Source organism: Onychomys torridus, chromosome 2 (genome assembly GCF_903995425.1).
Source record: "Onychomys torridus chromosome 2, mOncTor1.1, whole genome shotgun sequence".
Lineage (NCBI taxonomy): Eukaryota > Metazoa > Chordata > Mammalia > Rodentia > Cricetidae > Onychomys > Onychomys torridus.
In genome coordinates this window covers 10,875,464-10,900,644 of record NC_050444.1, presented here as the reverse complement: position 1 = coordinate 10,900,644, position 25,181 = coordinate 10,875,464, and the positions used below count along the sequence as shown (strand labels likewise).

Here is a 25,181-nt window from a genome sequence, read left to right as displayed (position 1 = left end):
TTTCAGGAGAGCAGCTAAGAAACCATCAAGTCATCTCTTTCAAAGTTAGAGAGCTGTTGATTTTTAAAATCTTCTTGTCTTGTATGTGAAGGTAACAGTGATCTGGAGTGCAAAAGGCCGGCTAAGTAACTTCTGGAAGCATCCTTTAAAACATCACTAACTGTGTTAGGAGCCGGTCCTCTCCTCAATGCAGATTAGCTATCTCTGTCTATCTGTAACTGATAACTAGGGTAGGAGAAACCGCCTCTCCTCTGCACAACGGCACACAGCATCTGTTCAGTGACCTCTGTGAGAGGCACAAACTTCAGCAGCAGCCATCTGCCACATACTAGCCCAGTCAACCCTCTATACCTACTGAAGTTTTTGACCTGCTCTCAGCAGACTTCTGTCTGCTCACTTTGTTCATTTCTCAGCTGTGTGTTCACTGTAAAATATTAATCACACCATCACTGCTATTTCCCCATGTCATAAGAACCAGTATTTTCTAGATGAAGCCAACAGGAAGAATGAGAAATTTCCTGTTTACAAATTTTAGCGATACCAGCTACCAATATGCAAGTAACAGCACCAAATGAGGAAAAGCAGTCTGTTCATAGTTGACTGACCTAAAACTCAAACTTCAGAGTGTTTTAATACAACATTCCAAAGGTGAATCAGGCAGTCCATACCTCTGAAAGGAATTTGTTCTGGCCCTGTTTTGACTTAAATCTCTTTATCTTTTGCTGAATTCTCTTATCTTTTTCCAGATCTTCTACAGATGCCCATTGACAATGAAGATAAGAGCTGAAAGAATAAAACAGTATCCTTGAAATATAATCATTGCATTTATGTCTTCTTTTTAATCATCAAAACAGATCATTCACAAAAATCTCACTTCATTAAAGATCACAGTGCCAAGCAACATTCACTATAGCCACCAATGTTTGAAAACAAGAGAAAATCAATAATGTAATAGTACTTAAAAGTTGCTATCTGCCAAGTCTTATGCTTTACCCACTGCCCATGAAAATTTTTTTAATTAAAATCAATCAATCAAACAAACAAAAGAACAGAAAAGAGCCCAATAGCAAGGTGTTCTCCTAAATGAACCGATTACATGTCAGTATCAAACAATTTGCACTACTGGGTGGCCTTAATTATGAAATCTTTGAGAAATAGAAGGTTTTTAATCAGGTTAGAAGAACTCAAGTTTAAAGCCTCAGTTCCTTGGGGGTGGATAGGGGAGAGGTATGTCCCTCATTCATTCAAGGCCTAAACACAGGCCCTTATGATTAGCATCAGGAGCAAGTGTGCAGCTTGGCTCTAGCCCGTGCCCCTCTGACAGCTCATCATTCCCTTGTTACTAGCTTGTGTTCTAGAAGCTTGAAACAATGTCCCTCAGGATTTGTCATTCAAACACACTCACCGGCTAATGTCTACTCTTACTGGTCAACTCCCATCTCTTTCAAACTCATTGCCTGCCATGAGCACAGTTTTGCCTTTCTTAACCTGAACCTGAACAAATTCTGAACCCTCTCTTCTTCTTCCAGAAGACTCAAAAGTATAACCAATACATTGTTCTATTTGATATTTTGATATCATTTTGTAGCATCCTCCCATCATCTTGTTTTTCTTTCTGTTGATGATATTAAAAAGCTGGTGCTGAGCATGGTGGTCCACACCTAAAATCAAAGCACCAGGGAGGCAGAGGGAAGACGAGAGCATGTTCAAGGTCAGTCTCGATGACATAACAAATCCGTCTTAAAAAACGAAGGTTCAGGAATAGAGTTCAGCAGCAGAGCACCATAGGCTCGGGTTCCATCCCAATATCATTAAACAGGGAGAGGGGAGATACTTGGATCTACAACTCTTCTAGCATCAAGATACCGCTACACAGAAATGAAGTGGCAATTACAGAATCCTCAAAAAGGTTTTAGATAGATATTTATGTCCTAATATGTCTTTTCAGATGCAGGATTGATTAAATACTAAAATCAGGTGAAAGAGGAAAATATTTTAAACAGAAGTATCTTACATAGATATGAATTCATAAAAACCCCATACACACACAGGCATGCACACAAACACACATACACACACAGACATGGAGAGAGAAAATAGACCAACTGTGCATGCATCAAAATGTTAATAATTATCCTGAGTAGTAAGATAACAAATAATGTATTTTCTGCTTCCAACTTGTACAATTTCCTAGCAAATAATAATCAATACAACTATAATCAGAAAACAGCAAATCGCCCACTTCTGTCTTCTACCTAACTGCTAGAAAAAGACGTATGGGTAGTTAAAATGCTTGCCTTGAGAAAGGAACAAATATACACGAAGCCAGCAGGATGGCTCCAAGCTGGATGCAAGCACCTGAGTAGTGGAGCTGGCCCTGCTTTGCCACCTGCAACCTGAAGTCATCAGTCAGTGACCGCACTGTCTATCCAGACATCGAAACCCCTATGTCAGCTTAATCAGGAAAAAAGAAAGAAAAGAAACGAAGCCAAAGGCTGGCTACTGTCTCTTGGTGGGTTAAGGCAACAAAGCACCAAGTCTTTCTGACAGACTACCTAGCACTGAAAACATGAGACAATGTTCACGGGAGTCAACTGTACGAAGAATAGACTAATAAATAATCTGAATGAAGGCTTACAAAGAACATGCCTCATGGTCACTTTGAAAAATATTCATTTCAAGACATAATCCTTTCTTTACAAAATGAATTAAATTATACTTATAACTAATGTTAACAAAGATGGTATAGAGGGAAAATTATCGTACCTATTTCTTCTATGTGTTAGTGGAGGGTCCTAAGTAAAATGTTAGCAAACATTCCAATACTACTTTAAGAAAACAGAAGATGAACCAGTGAGAGAGCTCAGCCACCAAGAGATGCTTGCCTGGTGACCTGAGTTCAATCCTTGGAAGGTATAGGGTGGAAGAATGAACTAACTCCTTCCTGCAAGTTGTCAACAGACAGACAGACAGACACACAGTTCTCCACACTCCCAGACAGGGAAAAGAGAAGAAGAAAAACAAGGAAGTAAGATTTATTCCAGTAATGTAAGGTTGGCTTAGTGTTAGGAAATGTATTTTAAAATATACAACATTAATATATATCTAAGGAGAAAAATTACACAATTATTCCTATTGGTGCTGAACATTGCTTTAACAAAATCCAACATTTATACTGGCTGTTTTAAAATTCAAGAAACTAGGAATTGATTTCCTTAACATAAATTAATATGTAGGCTTTAATCATAAAGCCAGGTCTTATCAATAGACAAGAGAAGCAACAAAGACTTTTCCACAAAGATCGAGAACAAGGAAGGCATGAAGAGTCACTATGCAATAAATAGTGTATCTATCCAAGGTATTCGCCAATGCCATTAAATGAACTATCTCTATTCACAGACTATAGGATTATGCATGCACACACACACACACACACACACACACACACTCTTCTACTGAATCAGTTAAAAAACTAATTCAAAGAATGAAGCAATTCAGTAATGCAGAAGGAAATAAAATTGACACATGGAAGTTAACAAGCAGACGTCATTCACAAAAATTGCCAATGAGAGAGAGCATTATTCTTTCAGAAAACTTTCATAATAGCAGCAAAGACAAAGGATTTAGCACAGAATGTACAAATGTGCACATGAATGTGTACACACTCTTAAAGAGATACAAACATAATGTTGAACCAACTAAAGTGACTATCGTGTTTCTATACAGTACAAAGTCAATGTCCTAAATCACAAATTTATAAGTGTAATACAATGTAGAGAAAAATATAAGCAAAGGTTCTTGTGGAACTAGACAAATTCACACAAGATTGCTTATATAAGACTAAACATGCAACAAAATCCATAGGAACATTAAAAACAAGGGGCAACTAGGAACATACCAGATATTAAAATATACCACACAGTCCCTAAGTAATACGGTGCTGACATGAAGAGACAAACTGACCCAAGAGAAGTCTTCCAACCCTGCACTGTCTTCATTGGTTCATTAATTCATTCATTTGTTTTAATCAACCTATCATAACCTAACATAATCAAGATCATTTGGGAAGAGGGAATCTCAGTTAAGACTGACTTCTAGGCAATGCCACACATGGTTTGGTAATCTTGGGTGCTATAAGGAAGCAGGCTGAGCAAGCCATGAGGAACAGGCCTGTAAGTAGGCCCCTCCATGGCCTCTGCTTCAGTTCCTGCTTCTACGCTACTGCCTTGGCTTCCCTCAATGGATTGTACCTGGGATCGGAAAGCCAAATGAACCTTTTCCTCTCTGAGTTGCTTTTTGGTCATGGTTTTACCTAACTACCACAGAAATTAGTACCAAGAGTGGGGTACTGCTATAACAGACCTTACCAAGTGTTTTGGAGGAGGACTGTGGTGACATGTACACTCTGGGATGGAAAAGCCACAGAAAGTGCTCGAGAGTTCAGTGGACCGTCCTATGGGAGCTCAGAAGGTAGAATTCTGAGACCTGTGTAGATGACGGAGGCCTGGCTTGTGAAGTTTCAGGGAGAAGCTGGAGAGTCCCCTAAACACTACAGCACTGTTCAGTATTTTGAATTAAGAATCTGTGGTTCTGGTTAGCTGAGACTGAAGAATTAGCTGTGATAAAGAAGAGACCAGCATCATTAAGGGTAAATCTTCTGGGAAGTGTTTTTCAGGGTCAGCACACAGAAGCTCTGTGGTCCAGAGGGGACCAATGCTGTATGTGATGCTGGTAGTAGAACTTGGTAGAATGTAAGTCTCTGATGTGGTACTGGTTTTGAAGGCATGAAGGGGTCATGGAGAATGGCTGAGGTTGGGCACTGTGAGAACCAGAAGAGGATATCCGTGAAGATGCAGCCTCAACTGAAGTAAAAGTCCCCAGAATTGAAGGGCTCAAATGAAGCAAAATTGAGACTTTGGCACTACGTGGCAGGGTCTGAGTCCCTGAAGAGTCTAGGAAAGGCTATTGGTAGAGATATAACACAGGCGTAGAATAGACCTAGCATTTTGGAGATGTCAGTATTATGATCTGACCACCACACAGCAGCAGGTGTGGAGTGGAGCCAGGCTGAGTCTATGAGACAAGCTGTGTGTAGGATAGATGGCACAGCCAGAAGTAGAGATGCTTAGGCTCTAGCGTCCAGAAGATCACAGAGCAATAGTTCTTACCCTCAGAGGCCCCGTGGGGAACTGGACTAGTGGTCGCAGCACGGGGAAGGGTGAGAACCACCGTCGTAGGGTGAACCCCAGATGACGCTGTGCTCATGACACTGGGCCTTTGGTTTTGCTTTGATCTGATTGTAACTGTGCCCTGGTTCTTCCTTTTTGAACTAAGAATGTGAGTTACTATTTATTATTATTTTTCAGGAGTCCACAGTTACTAGACTATGGATCTTTTAGAGAAGCTTTTAGCTTTGAAAGAGACTCCAGATATTCTAAAGTGACTGGACTTTCGAAGTTTGAATTTTTAGAGACTGCGAGACGTTATAGGTTTGGATGTTTTATATAAATATTAATATGAGATCTCAGAGATGAACAAGAAGGAAAAGGTTACAATTTAAGGAGTGGTGTGTTTGTATATCAAGTTAAGAAGGGGTCAACTGTGTGGGGCTGGGTTTTTGTTATTGCTGTTTGTCAACTTGACACAAGCTAATGTTATGTGAGACGAGGAACCTCATTTGAGAAAACATCTCCATCAGACGCCTTCAAGCAGATCTGTAGTAGTTTTCTTGATTAGTGACTGATGTGGGAGGGCCCGGCCCACTGTGGGCTGGTGTTCGCCAGTGGCATAAGAAACCAGGTTAAGCAAACCATGAGGAGCAAGCAGGTAAACAGCCCTCCCATGGCTTCTGCTGCGTCCCTTATGTCTTTATCACCGCACTAGAAACCCTAACTAAGACATTAGTGTTAAGAGTTTGGATTTCTAAAAACCACATAAATACAGCTGGGCATGGGGCCTGCTTGTAATCCCAGAGCTCACAAGGCAAAGCCTTGCCTGATAAGGGTAGCCAGAAAAGGTGTATTGGTGAGTTCTGGGTTCAGTTGAGACCCTGACCCAATGACTATGGTAAGGCGAGATTGAAGAAGAATCCCAGTGCTTCTCCATCCATGTACAGACATGTACATGTACACCCACACATATGTGTGCCTAGATGCAAACACATGTGTACACACATATTGGAGAAAAACAGAAGAGCATATAGATAGATACAAAACACAAATAAACATGTTAGCACATAATAATTACATCTCGAATCACCATGGAAAAGATGGACTTCTTAACTATGGTGCTACAATCATCCAGTTCATGAGCCATCTAACATTTTGACTGACAGCTCACATGTAAGGCAGACAGTGGTCCCATAGTTTTATAAAAGACATAGAAAATTCCTATTGTCTGGTGATGTATACACACTGTAATGCCTTAAGACTGTTAAGTTACCCATGTGTTTGTGGTAACAAATGGAAACTTACTATACTGCCAATGGCATAAAACTATAGCACATATGATTAAATATTGCAATGATAGTGTTGACAACAACCACGGTCCCGGCTATGCATTTAGTAAACAATCCTTACTATTATTTAGAGTGAACTTCTACGGCAGCAGCAGCCTTAGTCAGCTCATCTTTACCCTGCCTTTTGATTACATCAAAAGCGTCATACCGATTGACTGACATATACTATCTAGGTCTGACTCAGGACATGCTATGACATTCACACAATGCAAGAATTAAATTTTGGTGTGGTTCTCAGAATGGGTTCCTGCTGCTGAAAAGGAGGAACACCAAACACGTCATAGCTTTAAGCACAGAAAGCATGCACACTAGAAGCAAGAGTGGGCTAATTCTACTTGCACACAGATAGAAGGAGGACTTTCGAGTAGGACTTAGAAACCAGACCCTTTTAAACTTATTGGGGGAAGGGCTCAGGTGGCGTATATGTGGAGGCCAGGGGAAACTCTCTGGTGCTGATGTTTCCCTGCCAACCTTGTAGGATCTGGGGCTCAAACTCAGGTTGTCAGGTTTGCACACGAGTGCTAAGCCATCACACCAGCCACAAGCTTTAAAATTTAGACTACAATAAACACAGAAAGTTAGACAGAAACTGAAGCTGGTAAATCCAATGGTCCGTGAAATAGATAATATAATGATGGGGCCCTGGGAACTTAACAAAGTTTTGAGTAAAGTATCTAACCTCTACTCTATCAAACTAAGTATAAAATATTCTAAACAAGGAAACAAAGACAGGCTTCTGGCTCACACAATTCTCAGCCAGTAATTCTTAATTCACTTCCTGTATATTATAAGGCTGGCAAAAAAAAAAAAAAAATACGTAAAGACAGACAGTGAGCCAAGCTTCTCAGGGTTGATGGGAGAACTGCTAACACTGAAAGGCAGAGGCTACCTTGTGGGGTGGGGCACCGCTAGAGTTACCGATAGACTGAAGGCAGTTGTTGGGGAGGCAGACAGGTCCACAGGTAGAGGCAAATACGTATGTAGAACCAACAGGTACATGTACTTGCAGATCCTGTGTGGACATGCATTTGTGGGTGTGCATGTAATCCTACAACGTCTCCAGACAGCGACTTCTAGCAGCAACGAGCATGCTCACAGCCTGCACTTGGCTCCTACACGCTCTCCTCCAATGAAAACACCAAAGACTCGAGAAAAAACAACTAATTCCACAACTACGACTTGTCGAGATGGGATGATGCAGGAACACACTCTGGCATCAGCGCTCAGAGACCGCCAAGGGAAAAGCAAGGCCAGCTTGCCTGGACGTCCACCAGCTGCATCTGGGGGATGACAGCAAAATGAACACTACACCTTGGGGGAGAACTCTTCAAGTGCACCCGCAGGGTCACATGGCTGTAAGTGAGCCATGGCAGAGAATCAAGGCCATCCTTAAGAACCCAAATATCCCACCTGGAAGGAATGATGGGCTGACTTACAAAGCATCACCATATTTAACAATCTCAAAGTACTTCAGATATACAGTCATCACAATAAAACAAAACAAAACAAAAAACCTTTCTACTGTTTCTGCAATTTTTCTACCAATCTGAATTTGCATCAAAACAAGTTAACAAAAACAGCTATTGAAAGTTTAACTTCCTGCACAAACTAGCTTTCAGGACTGTTTACGCTGTGTTATTGTCTGACAATGCTCCTCCCTCCCGGCAGCAGAGCCCGGTCCGGGGCCTGCACTCTTCTCCGGGACTTCCCACAGGAGAACTGATGGAAACGCATGGATCCCACTGCCGCTGTCTCCGAGGCCTGCCCAGTGGTGCGATTCCATGTCAATGAACACTTAATTTCAGTCCTCTGATCGGATACATCCAAGGGAATTCCCCTCCAGCTTATTTAGGTCACCTCCTCTTTGCCTACTGTTTCTCTCCTTAATGATTCCCCTCCCAGGAAATCACGTCATAGGGACAGTTTGTGTATACAACAACAATGATGACAGCTAACATTTCCTGAGCATTTTAAACTACCAGACTCCATTTCACAGACTCTCGTGATTAAACTGAGAGCTCCTTCATCTTTTCACTTAAGAAAATGCTTTGCTTACAACCTTTTCAGAAGCTGCATTTACACAACGCCAGCTAACAAGAGACACCAGCAGGCAAACATGGCACCCAGTGGTCTCATTCTTCTTGGGCTGGTCTTTGCAGCAACTCCTAAAACCCTCTTCAAACCCAGGCCCAGTCCCACAGGCCTCAGGGTCTGTCTTCATGCGGACCAAGCAGAGCACATGTGCAGTCAATGAGGATCTTTGTCCTCAGCTGCTTGTCTGCTTAGGAAGGGCTCAGGCTTCTTCAGGAGGGTTAACCAATCCCGAAAGCATGCTGGCTGGCCAACAGGAGCACACAGATCCTGGAACAGAGCTCAGGGCAGCTGTGTTTTTCCATTCAGATTTAAAAAAAAAAAAAAAATTAAACCCATGAAACAAATATGGAAACGAACCCACATAAAACCATAGCTTGGTGCATTAAAACCTGAGGGGTCTCCTGGGCCTGTGGGCTCTACAGGACTATAGAATTCTCATCTCACAGATGAGGAAGGGGCAGCAAGAGCCACTCTTTAGAGGACAGGCAACCTCACTTCATTTATCTCGCTATAATTACATTAGGTGTTTCTGTCTACAAAGACCTTCTTGGTTATATAAGAAAGTTCATCGACTTTTACACAGTAAATATTTTCCAGAAAAAAAAATAACTACAAAGTACGCAAAATAACAAAGTAAGTAGGAAATAGCCTTTGGAGGCACCAATGAAATCATATCGAAGGTTCCATGTTCACAATTATTAAAAACTCTATAGTCCAAATATACCCCTCCCCATTGAAAAAGTCACAATTTACTTACAAGTTTTTGTATTTCACATAAAATTCCTCAACTTCTACTTCCTCTCCAGATTCTTTCTGCAACAAAAGAAAATTGAGGCACACACTTAAAATTGTATACTGGAATATTTCAAAAGCAGCCACACACTCTCACAGGGGGACATGATGCCTGAGAAGGCCTTCCTGGAAAGATGAGCACATGGGGAGGCTTGGCAGCCCATGCCACTGAGACTGACGCACTCAGGCACATGCATGCTGCTCCACTCAACGTGCTTGTGATTCTACGGCATGAATCATTTTAACTCCTCCCTAACCACATGCAGCTTCATTCACAACAACCTGACCCCAAAGCTGGCTGACTGCCAAACCCACAGTGTTAAGTAGACGCCAAGTGTACCATTTTCTCAGGCAGCAGCCAATTAGCAACTGCTCTCCTGAATGCCATATGTATTATTTTTGGCTGCCTCATGGCAACTTTACATTGTGGGTTTTGTAATGTTTTAAAATATTTAAAAGACATTTATTTCTCCATATAGTTAATAACTCTAAACAAGAAACCATATAAAAGTAAACCTTGTTCTTATGGTGTAATTCAGTGCATCACTATTCATAGTTTGAGTTTTACTCAGTGGAACAATTAAAATCTCTCAGACAAGATGTCTCACATACACAGCAGCCAAATAAAATTAACACTTCCAATCCCACATTTAGGTGGGTTAAAATTGCGATGCACGTCCTCCAAGTCAAGAGTTTCAGTGGTCAGACTGCCTCCAGGGGGTACCAAAGACAACATCAATTATATGGTTTAGACAGCTCTCTCTTTCCCTTTTTGCTTTTACTTTAGGCTATTAAAGAGTTCAGAATGTCATTTTCTTACAAATGTTTGCACAGATAAAGCAGAGATGTAAATTATAAACATTTTTTATCCATGTTTCAGCAAGCTCTTTCACGCTGCTACCAGAGCCCCCAAGCCTGCCTGCCTGGAGGCTCATGCATGGATGTCATGAGGCCTCACAGATGTGTGAAGAAAATGAAGATGAGTAGGAACATGGTAGAGACTGAACAGAGGAGCAGGCATGGAGGATGACACACATCTTTCAAAGGCACTAGGGTTGGTCTCCATCTGTAATATCAAACTAAAGTTAAAGACTATAATCTAATCAGAATCCCTCATGACTTTTATCAATTTCAATTAAACCTACATTTTAAACTGTTTCTTACCAAGGGGAAGCATAGATATTCTAGTGTGTGGTCAGCACCGATCAGCATTTGGTTTTACCCTAGCAGGCCTATGAAAGGTCCTAACTATAAAGCAGCTTTCTGCATCAACATACTGTTTTTATTTATCAAAAATGAAAAGAAATGACTGCTTACACCTCAAGAGGCAGTACACGGACACAGGCCACTTGGTTCTTCTCTTTGAGTGACAGTCCATCTAGGACTTGACTCGCCATTTCTAAGCCCAGTATTTTCTCCTCCTCCTCCCACTCAAGGTCTATGACATTTATACAGAATCAGGGACTCTAGTAGAAAATTAAAGATGAAAACAGACAGCCAGGAAAAGTGGGAGGTTTTACAGCATGTTGTAAAACTCAACCTCAACGGGGATAACCATGTTCTTACAAACCTGGGGTGCAATCCATATTTCTTTAAAATAATTTTTCAGAATGACACGTCTTCCAGGTGGGGTCAAACACACCATCATTTATATGCACTATCTCCTCTGACTTCCTTCTTTCTAATCTTTCCATGCTGCCCTTTCCATCTTGTTTTTAATGGACTCAGGGTCCCATAAGTCTGGCTGGCATCAAAACACACAGGCCCAAACCTGAGCAGAGGAGATGGGTTTTATTCTACCTCAGCTCTGCTCCCAAAGCCATCTGTCTGCACCTCATCACTGCCCACTGTCATGATCATCTGTTCTCGGAAACCTTGCTGAAGCCTACCAGAGGCTCTACAGCTGTCTGGGAGAAGCAAGTGGTCTCTGAGACTCCAGGCACCACCAGAACTGGGGAAGAACTGTCCTGGGGCCTGTATCTTCTAAGAGTTCCCAAGTAAACAAAAACACGCTATTCTGTTCAAGTGACCATACATGCACCATGGCCATGTTCTTGCTCTAGAGCCACAACTACAGCTGTCACTTACACCTCACATAAATATGCACAAGATGACTTCTTTTGCTTCCCTGATAGTGTATGGATCCATGAGTCTCAGAAGCAGCACTCAAGAACTGACTAAAGACATCTACTTTGTCCAGCCTCCTGCACCCAACACCAGCAGTGCAGAAACTCCCCCACCTGTGCAGATGCAGTGAATGATGGGGTGGTAACTTACAGTTGCATGCATGTGTACACAAGATACTGACACTTACTCCTTACCAAGCATTGCCATGGGTTCAATAGAACATTTGAAAAATATGGATTCCAGTCATTTCCCCAGCAAGTGTAATGTAAGGAATCTTTTTGGTTTACATGAAATGATGTTTTACATGTATTAACCTACATGCCTCATTGTTCACTGACCAAGAACTTTCCATCAAGTAAGGAGCCTACTTCTCTAACCCAGCGTGAAACAGCCCATAATAATCCCACACCTGAAAAAAGGAACAGTCTTTCTAAATTAGATAGCTCCCCTCCTCAAAACTATATTGCACCAAACAAGGGGAAAATATTATAAATAATGAACAAAAGTTGAAAAAGTATCCCAACAAAAATAATAAAGTACAGGTATAAATCCCTTTCAATTTTTGGTCTAACCTATGTCATACTCCAACAAAAATAGAGAGTCACAATCTACTTAGTAAGAAAATAAGGACATTCTAGGGAATGTGTTACCTTATGTACAGGTATCCATGGATTAGAACAGGTAGTCCCTCCTTCCATGAACAACCCCATGTAGCTTACCGTGGGCATTAGAAGTCACTACAGATGTATCTGAGGACCAAGCATTTATTGCAGTGGTCCTCAACCTTCCTAATGCTACGACCCCTTCACACAGTTCCTCAGGTCAGGACTGTATTTCATTTTATAATCTACTTTTTTATTGTTTGGTTCGATTCAGGAAAATTAAGACAAACATCTTGGAATTTAAAGTAAATTCTTATGGGGAAAATATATCATGTAAATAAGTTTAAAAACATAAAAGAATTTTAGGGAATAGAAGATAGTTCATTCAGAATTTGCCTCTGTACTTCTCACCTTGTGATGCAAAAAGGACATGAATTATTTTCCCCAGATGACAGCACATAGAAGTACTAAGACTAAATGTGGGAAACTAAAGATCTTCTATTCACACGTTCAAACTTACCTCAAAGTTTATATACAAGGCCCCACCCTGGGTCTCAGGTATATTAACTTGTGTTTAAGACAATATATGATGCAAAGACACACCCATTATCATGGTGCGCTAAGCTGAGGTGGCTGAGGTAACAGAACTCCTTCATAATGGATCCCAACCTTGTGAGGGTTCAGGAATGGAGGTGGTTGACTTTGGAGCTCACTGAGTTCCTATTATGTTAGCACCCTTGGGACAGGCCTGAGAGGAGTTCACAATCGGTTTCCATGGAACTGACAGACAGCCACACATAGTGACAAGCGCGCGCGCGCACACACACACACACACACACACACACACACACACACACATCTGTCTGAGGGAGGGAGAGGAGAGTGTGAGCAATCTTCTCACAGACAATTCTTAAATTATTCATGGTAATAGGAAGCAGACCAGCAAGCATCCATAGAAGCTAGAATCCACAGGAAAAAAAATTCTCAAATTCTCTTTCTGTTTCCACGTGCAACACTGTCCCCAGTGTTTTTAAAACTGAGAATTTAAAGCAATCTAGCAACCCTATGTTGAGAACATCAACAGTTTAAAGTTAGTGCTTGTTTCTGTCCAGTCTCTTTCATGGGTTTTCACAATCCTCTGAGAGACAACAGCAGCAGATGAACAGCTGCAGACACTCTACTCTCCCTTACTTCGGTCAGTTCCCGTCTTCCTGAGGACTGTTCCTATTAGTTTTCTCCATTTGCGGATTCACCAAGCCAATAAATCAGTGGTTCTCTCAACCTGTGGGTCATGACCCTCTGGGGGGTCGGACAACCCTTTCATAGGGTCACATATCAGATATCATGCATATCAGATATTTACACTATGATTCATAACAGTAGCAAAATGACAGTTATGAAGTACCAGCAAAAATAATGTTATAGTTGGGGATCACCACAACCTGAGGGCTGTACTGAAGGGAACCAGCATTAGGAAGGTTGAGAACCACTGCAATAAATGTTCGGTCCTCATATTTATCTGTAGTGACTTTCTAACGCTTATGGAAAGCTACATGGGGTTGTTTATAGAAAATGGTGCTATCTATTTCTAATTTGTCGATACCGGTCCATAAAGGTGAGCAAAGGGAAAAAATAAGTGCTCTGAAGTAGGCAAAACAGAAAGAAAAGCCATGTCATACACCAAGTATAATTTCATTGGCTATGAATAATGGATCTAGTTATAATTTGCAACTGCAAATCTGTTGAGAATACCTGCTGAAGTATTATCAGTTTAACAGAAGTTACTGTGCCCCACCCCAACAGCATGCTAATTACTCACACAAGTCACCCTGGGTCAGTGAAGGGGACCTCTCTTTGAAGCATGCCAACTACTTAAATTTTACCATATATCTGCAACTCACAAATGAACAGTTCTAGAGTCAGCAGGAAAAAGGCAACCTTTCTAATGAGGTGAGTGGTACTCATGTCTGCTTCAACAGGTGGCAAATCTGATTTAGTTTCTATCTTGTCACTCAACAGGGCGAGAACCTGCAAATCCAAAGTCACTAATAGTCTCCTGCTCACCCTACTTTTAAACTCAATTTGAAAAGATCTTGACTTGTTGCCCTGATAGTTTTCATATGAACACGTGATATATAAAAAGTGCACATCCCAAGTAACCTAAAAAAAAACAGACAAGGTACAGACAAGTCCACTGTTGGCCCAATGGCATTTTAATAACTTTTTTTTTTTTTTTTTTTTTTTTTTTGCATGACAGGGGTTCTCTTTGTAACAGCCCTAACTGTCCTAGAACTTGGTTTGTAGACAAAGCTGACCTTGGACTCATAGAGATCCACCTGCCTATGCCTCTTGAGTGCTGGGATTAAAGGTATGCACTGCCACATCTGGTTAACCTCTTTTTTAACAAAAATAAGATTTACTTTTATTTATGTGTCTGTGTGGATGTGACTGTAGGTGTCCATTGAGGCCAGAAGAGTTAGAGTAATAGGTGCTTGTGAACCACAAGGGTGCTGGGAACTGAACTCTAGCCCTCTGGAAGAGCAGGAAGTATTATGCTTCACCGCCAAGTGTCCCTCTCCTGTCCCAACAAATGACTTCTTAACAGACATCCTTGTGTAAGTGCCCATGGTCTCTGGCATGTTGTTGCTGCTGCTGGTGGTGGATTTGTCTGTCTATTTGGCTTGTTTTATTTTCCCTCATCTGACAGCTGATACGCTTTGGAATAGCAATTTTAAGTCTCATAGTTCCGCCATCCTCCTCTTGGCTACTGGGAAACTGTACCTTGCCTACATTTTACTGAAAGAAACCACATTTGTTCTACATATCAAAGAATGAAATAGTACTTTCATTCAACTTAAAGAGAAATAAAAAGAACTACGTTGGCTTGACTGACTGGCCTATATCCCCAGTACGTACTTTCCAGGGATACAAGCTCAGTGTCTCCCAAAGTAGGTAAGAAAGTAACGGATTGCAGCTGAGAACTTCCACTGGTTAGAGAAAACACATTCTAATGTCCCTTGGCCACCTGCTCACCTGCTGCCACTGGCAGGTACTGCTGCTTACCAATATCAACTTTGTAGTGGAAATAAAGATAGTCTGAACACAGTTATATATGTAAAAAGTTGTAAGAGGTCTGATAAAACATCTTTGCCCCAGTAATAAACAGACCTTGCTGGGGATCTTTCCAAAGGGGCCTCCCAAGCAACATCTTTTTACCAATACGTTTTATGGAAAAGGTAGTCTATAATTATGTAAGTCTTAAACATTTCTTAGCAGTATTTGGGTTTCTTGACTTCTCCAAACAGTGTTATAAAGGTTGATACATCTTAATTTCCTTGCTCAGTGGAGTTCTGATTTCATTCTGGGTTAATTACCCAGCCTCCAACTTATATAGGCCTAGTATATCAGACAGAATCAGATATATCACCAGAAGTTTCATTTTATAATAATGCAATTACTGAGTTTTTCTTTGTTTTTCTGAGAAATGGTAGAATAGGTCAGGCTTGAATCCTGGTCTTTTAGCACCTGCCACAGTACCCAGCTCCACAGGGGAACCCTGAAAGAGCAGCAAACAACCTAGATGACCACAGCCCATAGGTCTCCACCTTCACACACCGTGCTCACCTGCTTTTTCACGGAACGGCTGCTCATAATCTTCTCTACCACTGGGCCTTCTGCATCAACAGATTCCTGAAAGAGAAAGCAATATCAATCAATCGAAATGGGAAACATCTGACCTGTGCTACAAAAGCAAGCAGGAAATCACTCCCCTCTGCCCATGCTTCCACACCCTTTAAATCACTTAGTCCAAAGTCACTAGTGGGAAAAATTACTAAAAACAAGAAAAACCTCCTGCTCAGAAAGGCAAAAGGAAGAGCTATGTTTATGACTTCCTGATTGTGTGGTTAATTATGGAGACTAGCACAGGCCCCTCAAGCCACAGAGCACTCGGTCTAGCCGCCAAGACGAAGTAATCAGTGCACGACAGGACAGCAACTTTTCTGCATCTGAAAAGCGACTTTTTAAAAAGCAAGTTTTCTGCATCCGTACTCATGGAGTCACTACTCCCATCATTCTGTTACTGTAGAGTCTGTGTAAAACACCAGCCAACAGTTTAACAGAGAACAGACTGCCAACTAAGTACAAAGCTGCATACAATAGACCTTTCAACTGGCTACCAGTTTGTTAACTAAAGTACGGTAAATAGCAAAAAAATGAAGAAATAAAATCTTTACAATAATCAATTCTATGTTACTTCCTGTGTTTCATACAAACTATTTTATCCATCATTTACATTGCACAGAGAATAAAGTGTGCCCTGCTGTGTACTCCAAGGCAGTAATTTCATAAAGGGTTTCTTATGGTGCCAAACAGCAGGAGGGGACGTCAGTGGTTTATTACAGTTCCTCTACAGCACTGAGTTTCCAGAGTAAATTCAGTGCCTCATATTCTAGCTGAGACTCTTCCTCAGCAGAGACCATTAATTTTCCAAAATTGTGTCAAATTGCGTATCATAGCCTTGCATAAAAATAAATGTGAGTGAGCAGGGCTTTTTAAGATACTACTAAACAAAGAATTTCCCATGGCATATCAGCCAACATTAGCAGAATATTCCACTGCCCAAAGTCCACCTCTGCCACTGAACTGCTCAGATTCCAGGTAGAGGATTCCAGTCCACCTTGAAAATCCATATGAAAGCACACAAGCCTGGCTGCCAACCTGCTGCTCTGACTGGGAGGTGTTGGACGGAGACTCTCTCCCAGCAGCATCTGCAGCATCTGCCTCCTCATCAGAAATCTTGAACTCCAAGTCTTCAGTGTATCGTTTCCGCTTCACCTGCCTGCTGGACCGCCTCTTCTAAAATGGAACACAGCAAAGAGAGTTTAGAAGGCAACCTTGGGGGCTTCTCTACATGGCGTACGGTGGTAATGCATTTTTTTGTTTGTTTTTTCTTTTAATCTTAAAGAAAAATAGATGACTTTAATCTTGGAAGTCAAGTGAAAAGATCCCGTGGCAACCACAGTAATAAACTGGAGCTCCAGGGTCCTGGGACCATGTCACCCTGCTGCTGCCAACAACAGTCCCTTCAATAAGAACACACAAACTACAGCAAACTGTTCCTCACTTGGCCAATCTCCATCAAGAGCAGTGACCACACTGAGGTAGGTAGTGGGTCTACAAGAGTCCAGCACACTCAGTTCTCTATTTTTGTATGACTGAAATTTTTAATGCAAAAAGTGCCCTAAATAGCACAATAGGAAATAATCTATAGGCTATAAAGGTCTATACAAATATTGTTATACTGTTATTTCCCAAGGTCCTCCAATGCACTTTAGTTTTGGACTGGGAAAAAAAAAAAAAACAGTTCAGGGAAGAGAATGTATACCTCAGTGATAAAGCGCTCACTTATCATTCACAAGACCCTGGGTTCAATCTGTAGTATTAGAGGAAGAAAGTGGAAAGAAATGGGAACTGAATGCACAATTCATAATGAGTGGCTATAATAAGTACATTGGGTTTTTTTGTTTGTTTGTTTTGAGACAGAGTCTTACTGTACAGCCATGGCTGGCCCAGAATTCACAATTATACTAAGCTGGGCTCCAACTCACAGAGATCCACCTGTCTCCATCTCCCAAATGCTGGGATGAAAAGTATGTGCCATACAACTTTTTACCATACTCCTTAAAATTTAAAAGACTGGTAATAGCTAGCTAGCAAAATGCATGCTTTCACTCTGTGGTCAAAACATAACCCAGCATAGCCTTCGCAGGACAATGTAGTCATGTCTATCAATGTTAAAACACACCAACCTTTGAGCTAGCAGTTCTACTCACAGTAAGATACAGAATATATTTGGAAATCTGTCCAAGGTAACTGATGAACGAAAGCAAACCATGTAAATAGCTTCAGATGCTACTTAATACAAATTCAAATTGTTCCTTTATTTGGATATTCAGATGATCAATAACTTCAAGATAAAGAGAATGTACAACATCTTTACTTCTCTAGTTCTCAATAAATACTAAGAAAATAAGTGTGGGTGCTTTTGCTAATAGAAAACAATTTGAAAAGAAATACGACTTGTTACTAGGTTTGGGGCTCTGAATAAAGAGTAAAGGAGCAGGGGAAGGCAGTGCATTTTAATTTCAATTCTAAAAGAAAAATCCTGGAAACTTTTAAAGTAATAAAGGGCTGAAAATCAAAATTCACAATGAAAGAATAAAGATACCACTAAGTAATACTGGGAATCGGTACTTTTTAAAGACCTTCATGAATTTTACAGCCAAACACTAAGAAGCAGCAAAATGTTCAACACACACTGAAAGTCATGGCGGACACTGTAGTTCTCAGGGGAAGACCGCACCACCACACCATCTCACAGCCTGAGATGATGCATTTTCATCTGCTTTATAAAGACACTTTTGGTGACAATAGCTGTGTACTGAAGAGAAATTTTAAATGTGTTTCAATGGCCTTGCTGTGGTAGCACCTCCTGAACAATTCTGAGTTAGAGTCAGCATGGCATTTACTTTTGACAACCAATCAGGAAAGTCAAAACTTTTCATGCAAGTGCCTCACATATGCACCACAGGAAGAAGCATAATAAACAACAGTCTGCATCACTTCCTGTGTCAGACACCAGGAAGACAGCCTTCAGGGCAGGTCTCTGTGTGGTAGCCTGACTTGGCAGGTGTTACCCTAAGACAAGAAGACAGAAAACACCTAGCTTGGCTTGAATTGCTAAGCTCTCTTTTGCACCTGAGATACAGAAGGAAAAGAAGTGGGGAGGGGAGGGGAGGGGAGGGGAGGAAAGGGGAGGGGAGGGGAGGGGAGGGGAGGGGAGGGGAGGGGAGGGGAGGGGAGGGGAGGGGAGAGGAGAGGAGTACGCCACCCCCAACTGGAGAGTCCATTTTAGTCAGAATGCAAACTTTTAAAAAATAACAGCTGTGTTTGTGAAGCCATGATAGAATTTACTTAACTTGGGAAATAACTTGTTTTGTTTTGTTTTGTTTTGTTTGTAATCTTGGCTGTCCTGAAACTTGCTATGTAGACCAGGCTGGCCTCAAAATTCACAGAAATCAGTGCTGGGATTAAAGATGTGCACCACCACATCCAGCCTGTGAGAATAATTCTTAGTATTGTCCACATATTATTGCCATAAAGCTCCTACTTTAAGCAAAAATTAAGACAAACTATCCTCAAGGATACAATGAATTTCACTAAAAATTTTTTGTTTCAAACTTCTTAACCAACTTTTAAGAGGTACCTACTAGGGCTGGAGAGGTTGTTCAGTGGTTTAGAGGACTTGTTACTCTTGCAGAGGACCAGAGGTCAATTCCTTGCACCCATATGGTGGACCAGCACCACCTGGAACCATTCTACCCTCTAGGGCCTTCTCTCGGTGTGCTCTGTGAAGTCACACACACAAGCGCTGCTCAAGGAAAACACAATATCTCATGGAATTCTTCGTAAGTGGGCCACATACTACAAAACCTTGGACCCTGGGCAGGAAGGCCTGGGAGCCCACTAATGGTCAGAGGAAGCCCAACCAGGTCCTAAGGACAACTGTATGGGACTCAACAGTCAATGCATCCTGCTGACTCACGTGTCATTTACATAAGCCACATTCCCCGCCATCCCAATAGACCAGACTGGCATGTTTCCAGGAAACTTATCAAGGAAATAGTCTTAACTGTCAGGTGTACTTGTGAGTCCTCTCTCACCCCTCTCAGTCCAAATAGTGAAGATAGCTAACTGCACACACAGGCACTCAAACTCAGTTGCTGTTGGGAAATCTGACTTGTTCACAGAAACTCTACCATGGATGTATCTCATCTCTGCCCATCTAATGTCAAGGAGATAAGCTACAAAGTATATTTTGGTTTTTATTATGAAAAGATTAATGAGGGTAAGATAGATCGCTCAGTCAGCCAAGTGCCTGCCACACAAGCATGAAGACTCGACTTGGATCCCTAGGACAAGAGAAAGGCACAGCATGGGGTACAAGCTTAGTTCCAGCACTGGGGGGTGGAGACAGAACCTCTGGGGCTCATTGTCTGGTCAAGGCTAGCATACTTCCCAAACTCCAGGACAGTGAGAGATCCTGTCTCAGGAACAGAGAAGGTAGATGACTCCCAAAGAATGACACCTGAGGTGGCCGCTGGTTCCCACATGAATGTGCACATACGTGTGCATGTGTGCACACTCGTGTGTATGGGGGGGGCATGTGCATACACATATGCACACACAGAGAGAAATCAGCAAATAAAAATTGACAAGAAACCAAATTTTAGGAAAAAATTTAAATGTGAATGACACTTTAAATGAAGCAATATAATAGCAATGTTAAAGATATTTATGAGATCATCAATAAACATCAAATACACACTCATGGAAATGAAGGCAGCTTTTTGCTTTATTACCTTCAAAGCTCAGCAGCCCTGGAGTGAGCTGAGTTTCTGCTGGCCCTGGCTCTCTTCACTATGGATCTAACGTTCCAGACAACAATAAGGACATCGCACACACACACACACACCTGACGACAAAGCCAGCTAAACCTCATATGCTTTCCACGTGGCTAATGTTACCCTGCTCCTGCCCGGCGCGCAGGAGGGAATGCATTACCTGAACACCTGGGTCTTCATCCTCTTCAGGAGCAGGGGATGGTGGGGGTGTTTTGTCCAAGTCTGAATTTTCAGAACCTTCTGTTTTTCCTTTGTTGACCTTTTTCTTCAAAGCACTTGCTTCTGAATCCGGTTTCTTATTACTAGAATTAAAAGTACATCACTTAGAGTTCACTTTCAGTGTGGTTTCCCACAGGCCCCGAACCTTCTTTCTCCACCAGCACTGGTGGTGAGAGCTAGGTCGATGTGTGCTGGCCGTTTTCATTAGATGGTACTCCTCATTAATGTTTGACAGCAAAACTTCCTCAAACTTTTCACCTATTAAAAGTGAATTCAACGTAAAACTTTGAATACTACAGAGTATTGCTCGCAGCCCCTGCTAATATACCAACCCATGATGAAAAACTGAGATGTTGCTTTGCTAAAAAGTGAGGCGTACACACCTTTTTAACTAAAGAAAAAAATACAATCTAATGACCATATCCTTATTTCTCTGGCATAAGTTTTATACACTCCTTTAAAAAATCCTATGGAAACCAAAATAGTAGTTTTTCTTACATCCCACTTACAATTGTTTAATAAAAATTCATTTCCTGGAAACAAATAATTTTATTTAATGGTTTTTGTTTACAAGTAAGTTTTGGGTTTTTTGTTTGTTTTCTTGTTTTTTGTTTGTTTGTTTGTTTGTTTTGGTGCTAAGCATTTTGGGGCGATAATCACAATCGGCCTTTATTTCCCCCTAGTGCTAGCAACTGAACCCAAGGCACTGAGGACGTCATCGGGCTCACAATTAGGCATTTCTACCAAAAGCTAGGTCTCTGAAATTATATGTGTGTTTGTGTCTAACCAATCACTAAAGCTCACTTTCCAAATGTTACTGAAAAACATCAGTAGTGTTTGAATGCTACATAAAAACACATGAGTATACTCTGAGAGAAATATAATTCTAGGGTTATCATCACCCCCAAAACCCTTCCTTAGCATTCTCCTAGAGCAAACACTTAATGCTCCCTTTAATCTACACTCTGGATCCAAGACTTACAAACATCAGTTATCATTTGTTACATATACAACACAGAAAATAATCCAAAAAATCTGCAAAGATTTTTTTCGATTTCTAGGAGCCTCAAACTCTAAGTAGCTTAATAAACAAAAGATAATTTCAAAACCCTACATTTATTAAATTTTATAAAGTCCCAAAAGCACACTGAGAGAATGCACTAAACAGCATGTTGTCAAAGACACTAGGAAGAGGTTGCGGTAGCTAATGATTCTGAGTAAAGATGTGTCCCATTAAACACCCCCGAAGTGTGTCAACAGTGTACCCCAGCATACGCCCGCCTATGACAGGTTTTCCCACTAATACTGCTTTAAGCAGCTTAAACTTGTTATTTTTATATACTGAGTTTATTTTGATATGTGAGCATTTTAGCATAGCAAACAGCTACATCAGGCAACAACTCAAAACAATTCAAGATTATCACAAATAGCAGTTTCATTTCGAACATTGATTTTATTTACAAAAAGGTGGTGTGATTCAGTCAAAGATCCACAGACAGTATAATATTTTTTAAATTAAAAAATTCATGCAGCATTTCCTGACGAGAGTGTCCTGGTGTTTACGCTACACACGGACAGAAGTCTCCCCTACCATGAGGCTCCATTTCCAGCATTTATTTCCGCTCTAACTGCCACAAATTATACAATACTACAGCTGAACACTGGGCCCCTTTCCTTTCATCTGCACGCCAAGAGCAATCAGATTACCCTGGTAACCAGCGGTCACATGACCAGCACCTGCTCTTTTGGCTGGATGCCACTGACTAAAGCCATCTGCTTCCCTCAATCAGCTTTCAAACATTCTCAACACCTGCGCTGCAGTGTTTTGTGGTTTCTTTTATCAAATCAGTGCAAAACTGCTTCCAAAACTTTACATATTTCTCGAATTTGTTTAAATCAGAGGTAGGTCTGTCAAAGAGTTGAACCACTGCCAGGTAAACTGAGCTGGCAGTGAGTACTTTCCATGGTGACCTCGCTCAACCAGAGAAAAGGATAGAGTTCACTTTGGTGGGGTTTCGGGCCCTTCAAGCACCAGCCTGCAGGAGTGAGAGGCTGACTGTCTGGATGGCACCCAGAGCCAGGTTTGAGGAGACATCTATTTGCTGGGGACAGAAGCACTAATGACTTTCCATCTGCTCTGTCCAAGGATGAGCTGCACAGAACCTCCAAGATGGCTGAAGTCAGACAGGCCCTCCCCAAATGCTTAGACAGAAACCTCACGGCCCAAAGAAGCACTTTCCGATTGAATGCTGCAGGTGGCAAACTCATTAGACCTCACAATATTCATGTTGAAGGACAGCTAGGTTCTCCCACACAAACACCCCAAGAAGGAAGGCTAAAAAATCTTCAGTGGCCACCCAAAGACTTTATAATCTAGGACAAAATTCAATTACTTACATTAAGTTGTCCTTGTTATGATTCTGGTATAATCTGGGTTCCTATGAAGTGTTGTGCTCAAACTGTGAGTAAAACTGAAGTCCATTTTTTTTCCCCTGCCAGAAGTACTACAGAATGGTGCTTGCCAGCAGCAAGAATTAGCCTGAGTTCTAACTGTCACATTTCCAACTGTGACTCCGGACAAATCACTTAGGGTTTTCCTGCACCTCCATTTCCTCACCTATAGCATGAGGTTAATATCTGCAACTGTTAGGGTTTCTATGAGTTTGAGAAGAAAGATGAGGCAGTGCTGGAGAGAGACGGTCTCACTCTGCACACCCTGGAAGATGAGGATCACATTTGAGAGAAGCACTCTGGCTGGGACTCTGACCCATCAGTGCCAACTCATCTGAGGAACTCAGAGAGGATGCCATGAGCATCAAGGCTCACTTCAACATGCATGATCCATTCCAGTCACTAGCTACAAGAACAGACAGCACCCACCCCATGCCCACTGCCACTACTTCAGGCACACACATGTCCGCCAACCTAGACCACAACAATCATGGCCACATCACCCTCGCACTACTTGGGAAGGGTCCGCAGCATGAGACCAGTGGAGAAGGGCAGAGTCCACCTTCAGAATCCTTCTGTATGTATCTGTGAGGTCCAAACTGGCCTTTCCTGCCAAACTCAAACCGCACACACACTCTTCTTCCAAACTGTATTCGAAGCTTGAATATGCAAACAGACAGCTGCCCTGGTTGCAGGGATCAGAACACTGTTAGGAGCATCCCTTAAGCCAGCACCCGGCACGGACAATGAAGCCCCTGAGCCGCGCTGCAGACACAGAGCTTCACTGTCCCTCCAGCAGTCACAGCCGCGCCAACTCAGCTCCATGGCTTGTCACCCAGCAGTCTAAAAGCAGTGTCACCAGAAAAGCCAGGCCTGCACAGGCCACAGTTTCCTCTTACTTCTCTCTAGTCTGCTCTACCTCCTGGACCAGCATCCTGCTGGTGCCGGAACACCATCAGCAAACTCACCTCCACAGGTCACTACAGTAAAGCCCGCTAAGTGTTTAAGCCCAAACCCCAGCATAGGACATCTGCAAGTCTCCATGCTGGGGTCCCGGCCTTCTCCAGCCCTTACAACTTACGGCAGTCACTTCCTCTGTGTTCCTTACAGCTTCATTTTGCTGACTTACAGAGTGAGTGCTAACGCCCTCTGGCCTCCGGGACCCTGAAATCTACCTACTCATCTGCAAGACTTAGCTGACAGATCACTCAGTCCAAGAAACATTTTCAGAATACCACAGTAGCTGGATTGGGTAGGATTTCAAATTCCTACAGGTCACATTGCATACAAAAGCAAAAAAATCGGTGTTGACATTACTGAGTTATATTAAAATTAATGCAATGTGTCTCTTTCATCAACTATCCTGTGAACTAAAAGAAAAACTATCTTTGTATCCTAGTACCTACTTAGATAGGCTGCTATGTTTCTTTTCCTTTTTTATTTTTTGAGCTAAGGATCAAACCCAGGGCCTTGCGCTTGCTAGGCAAGCGCTCTACCACTGAGCTAAATCCCCAACCCCTTCTTTTCCTATTTATTAAACAGTTTAATAAGTACAGGCCTCTTTTTTCTTTCTTTCATCCTTTTCCCCCCATGCCAGATGGGTTTCTCTGTGTAGCCCTGTCTGTCCCGGAACTCACTCTGTAGACCAGGCTGGCTTCAACCTAAGAAATCTGTCTGCCTCTGCCTCTGCCTCTTAAGTGCTGGGATTAATGGTGTGCACCACCACCGCCCAGCTACAAAGCTTTTTCCTATTTTCCAACACACATACACACCTCCACACACCCCACAATACCATAAAAGTTCTAAACCACAAGACAGCGGCAGCAAGATAGCTCAGTGGGTAAAAGTGCTTACCACACAAGCCTGATACTCCAAGTTTGATCTCAAGAACTCACATCTCGGTCTCCTCTGACC

The 25,181-nt window shown here is 41.9% G+C and overlaps 1 protein-coding gene across 1 annotated transcript in view; it reads right to left on the bottom strand.

The window, feature by feature from the left end:
* The window catches only part of Chd7 (chromodomain helicase DNA binding protein 7), a 184,350-nt gene that overhangs the window by 47,769 nt on the left and 111,400 nt on the right, over positions 1–25,181 (bottom strand). The window contains 5 exon segments of the mRNA XM_036178057.1: positions 669–783; positions 9,369–9,424; positions 15,757–15,822; positions 16,852–16,989; positions 20,758–20,899. Of these exon segments, the coding sequence (XP_036033950.1) occupies positions 669–783; positions 9,369–9,424; positions 15,757–15,822; positions 16,852–16,989; positions 20,758–20,899 (517 nt within the window).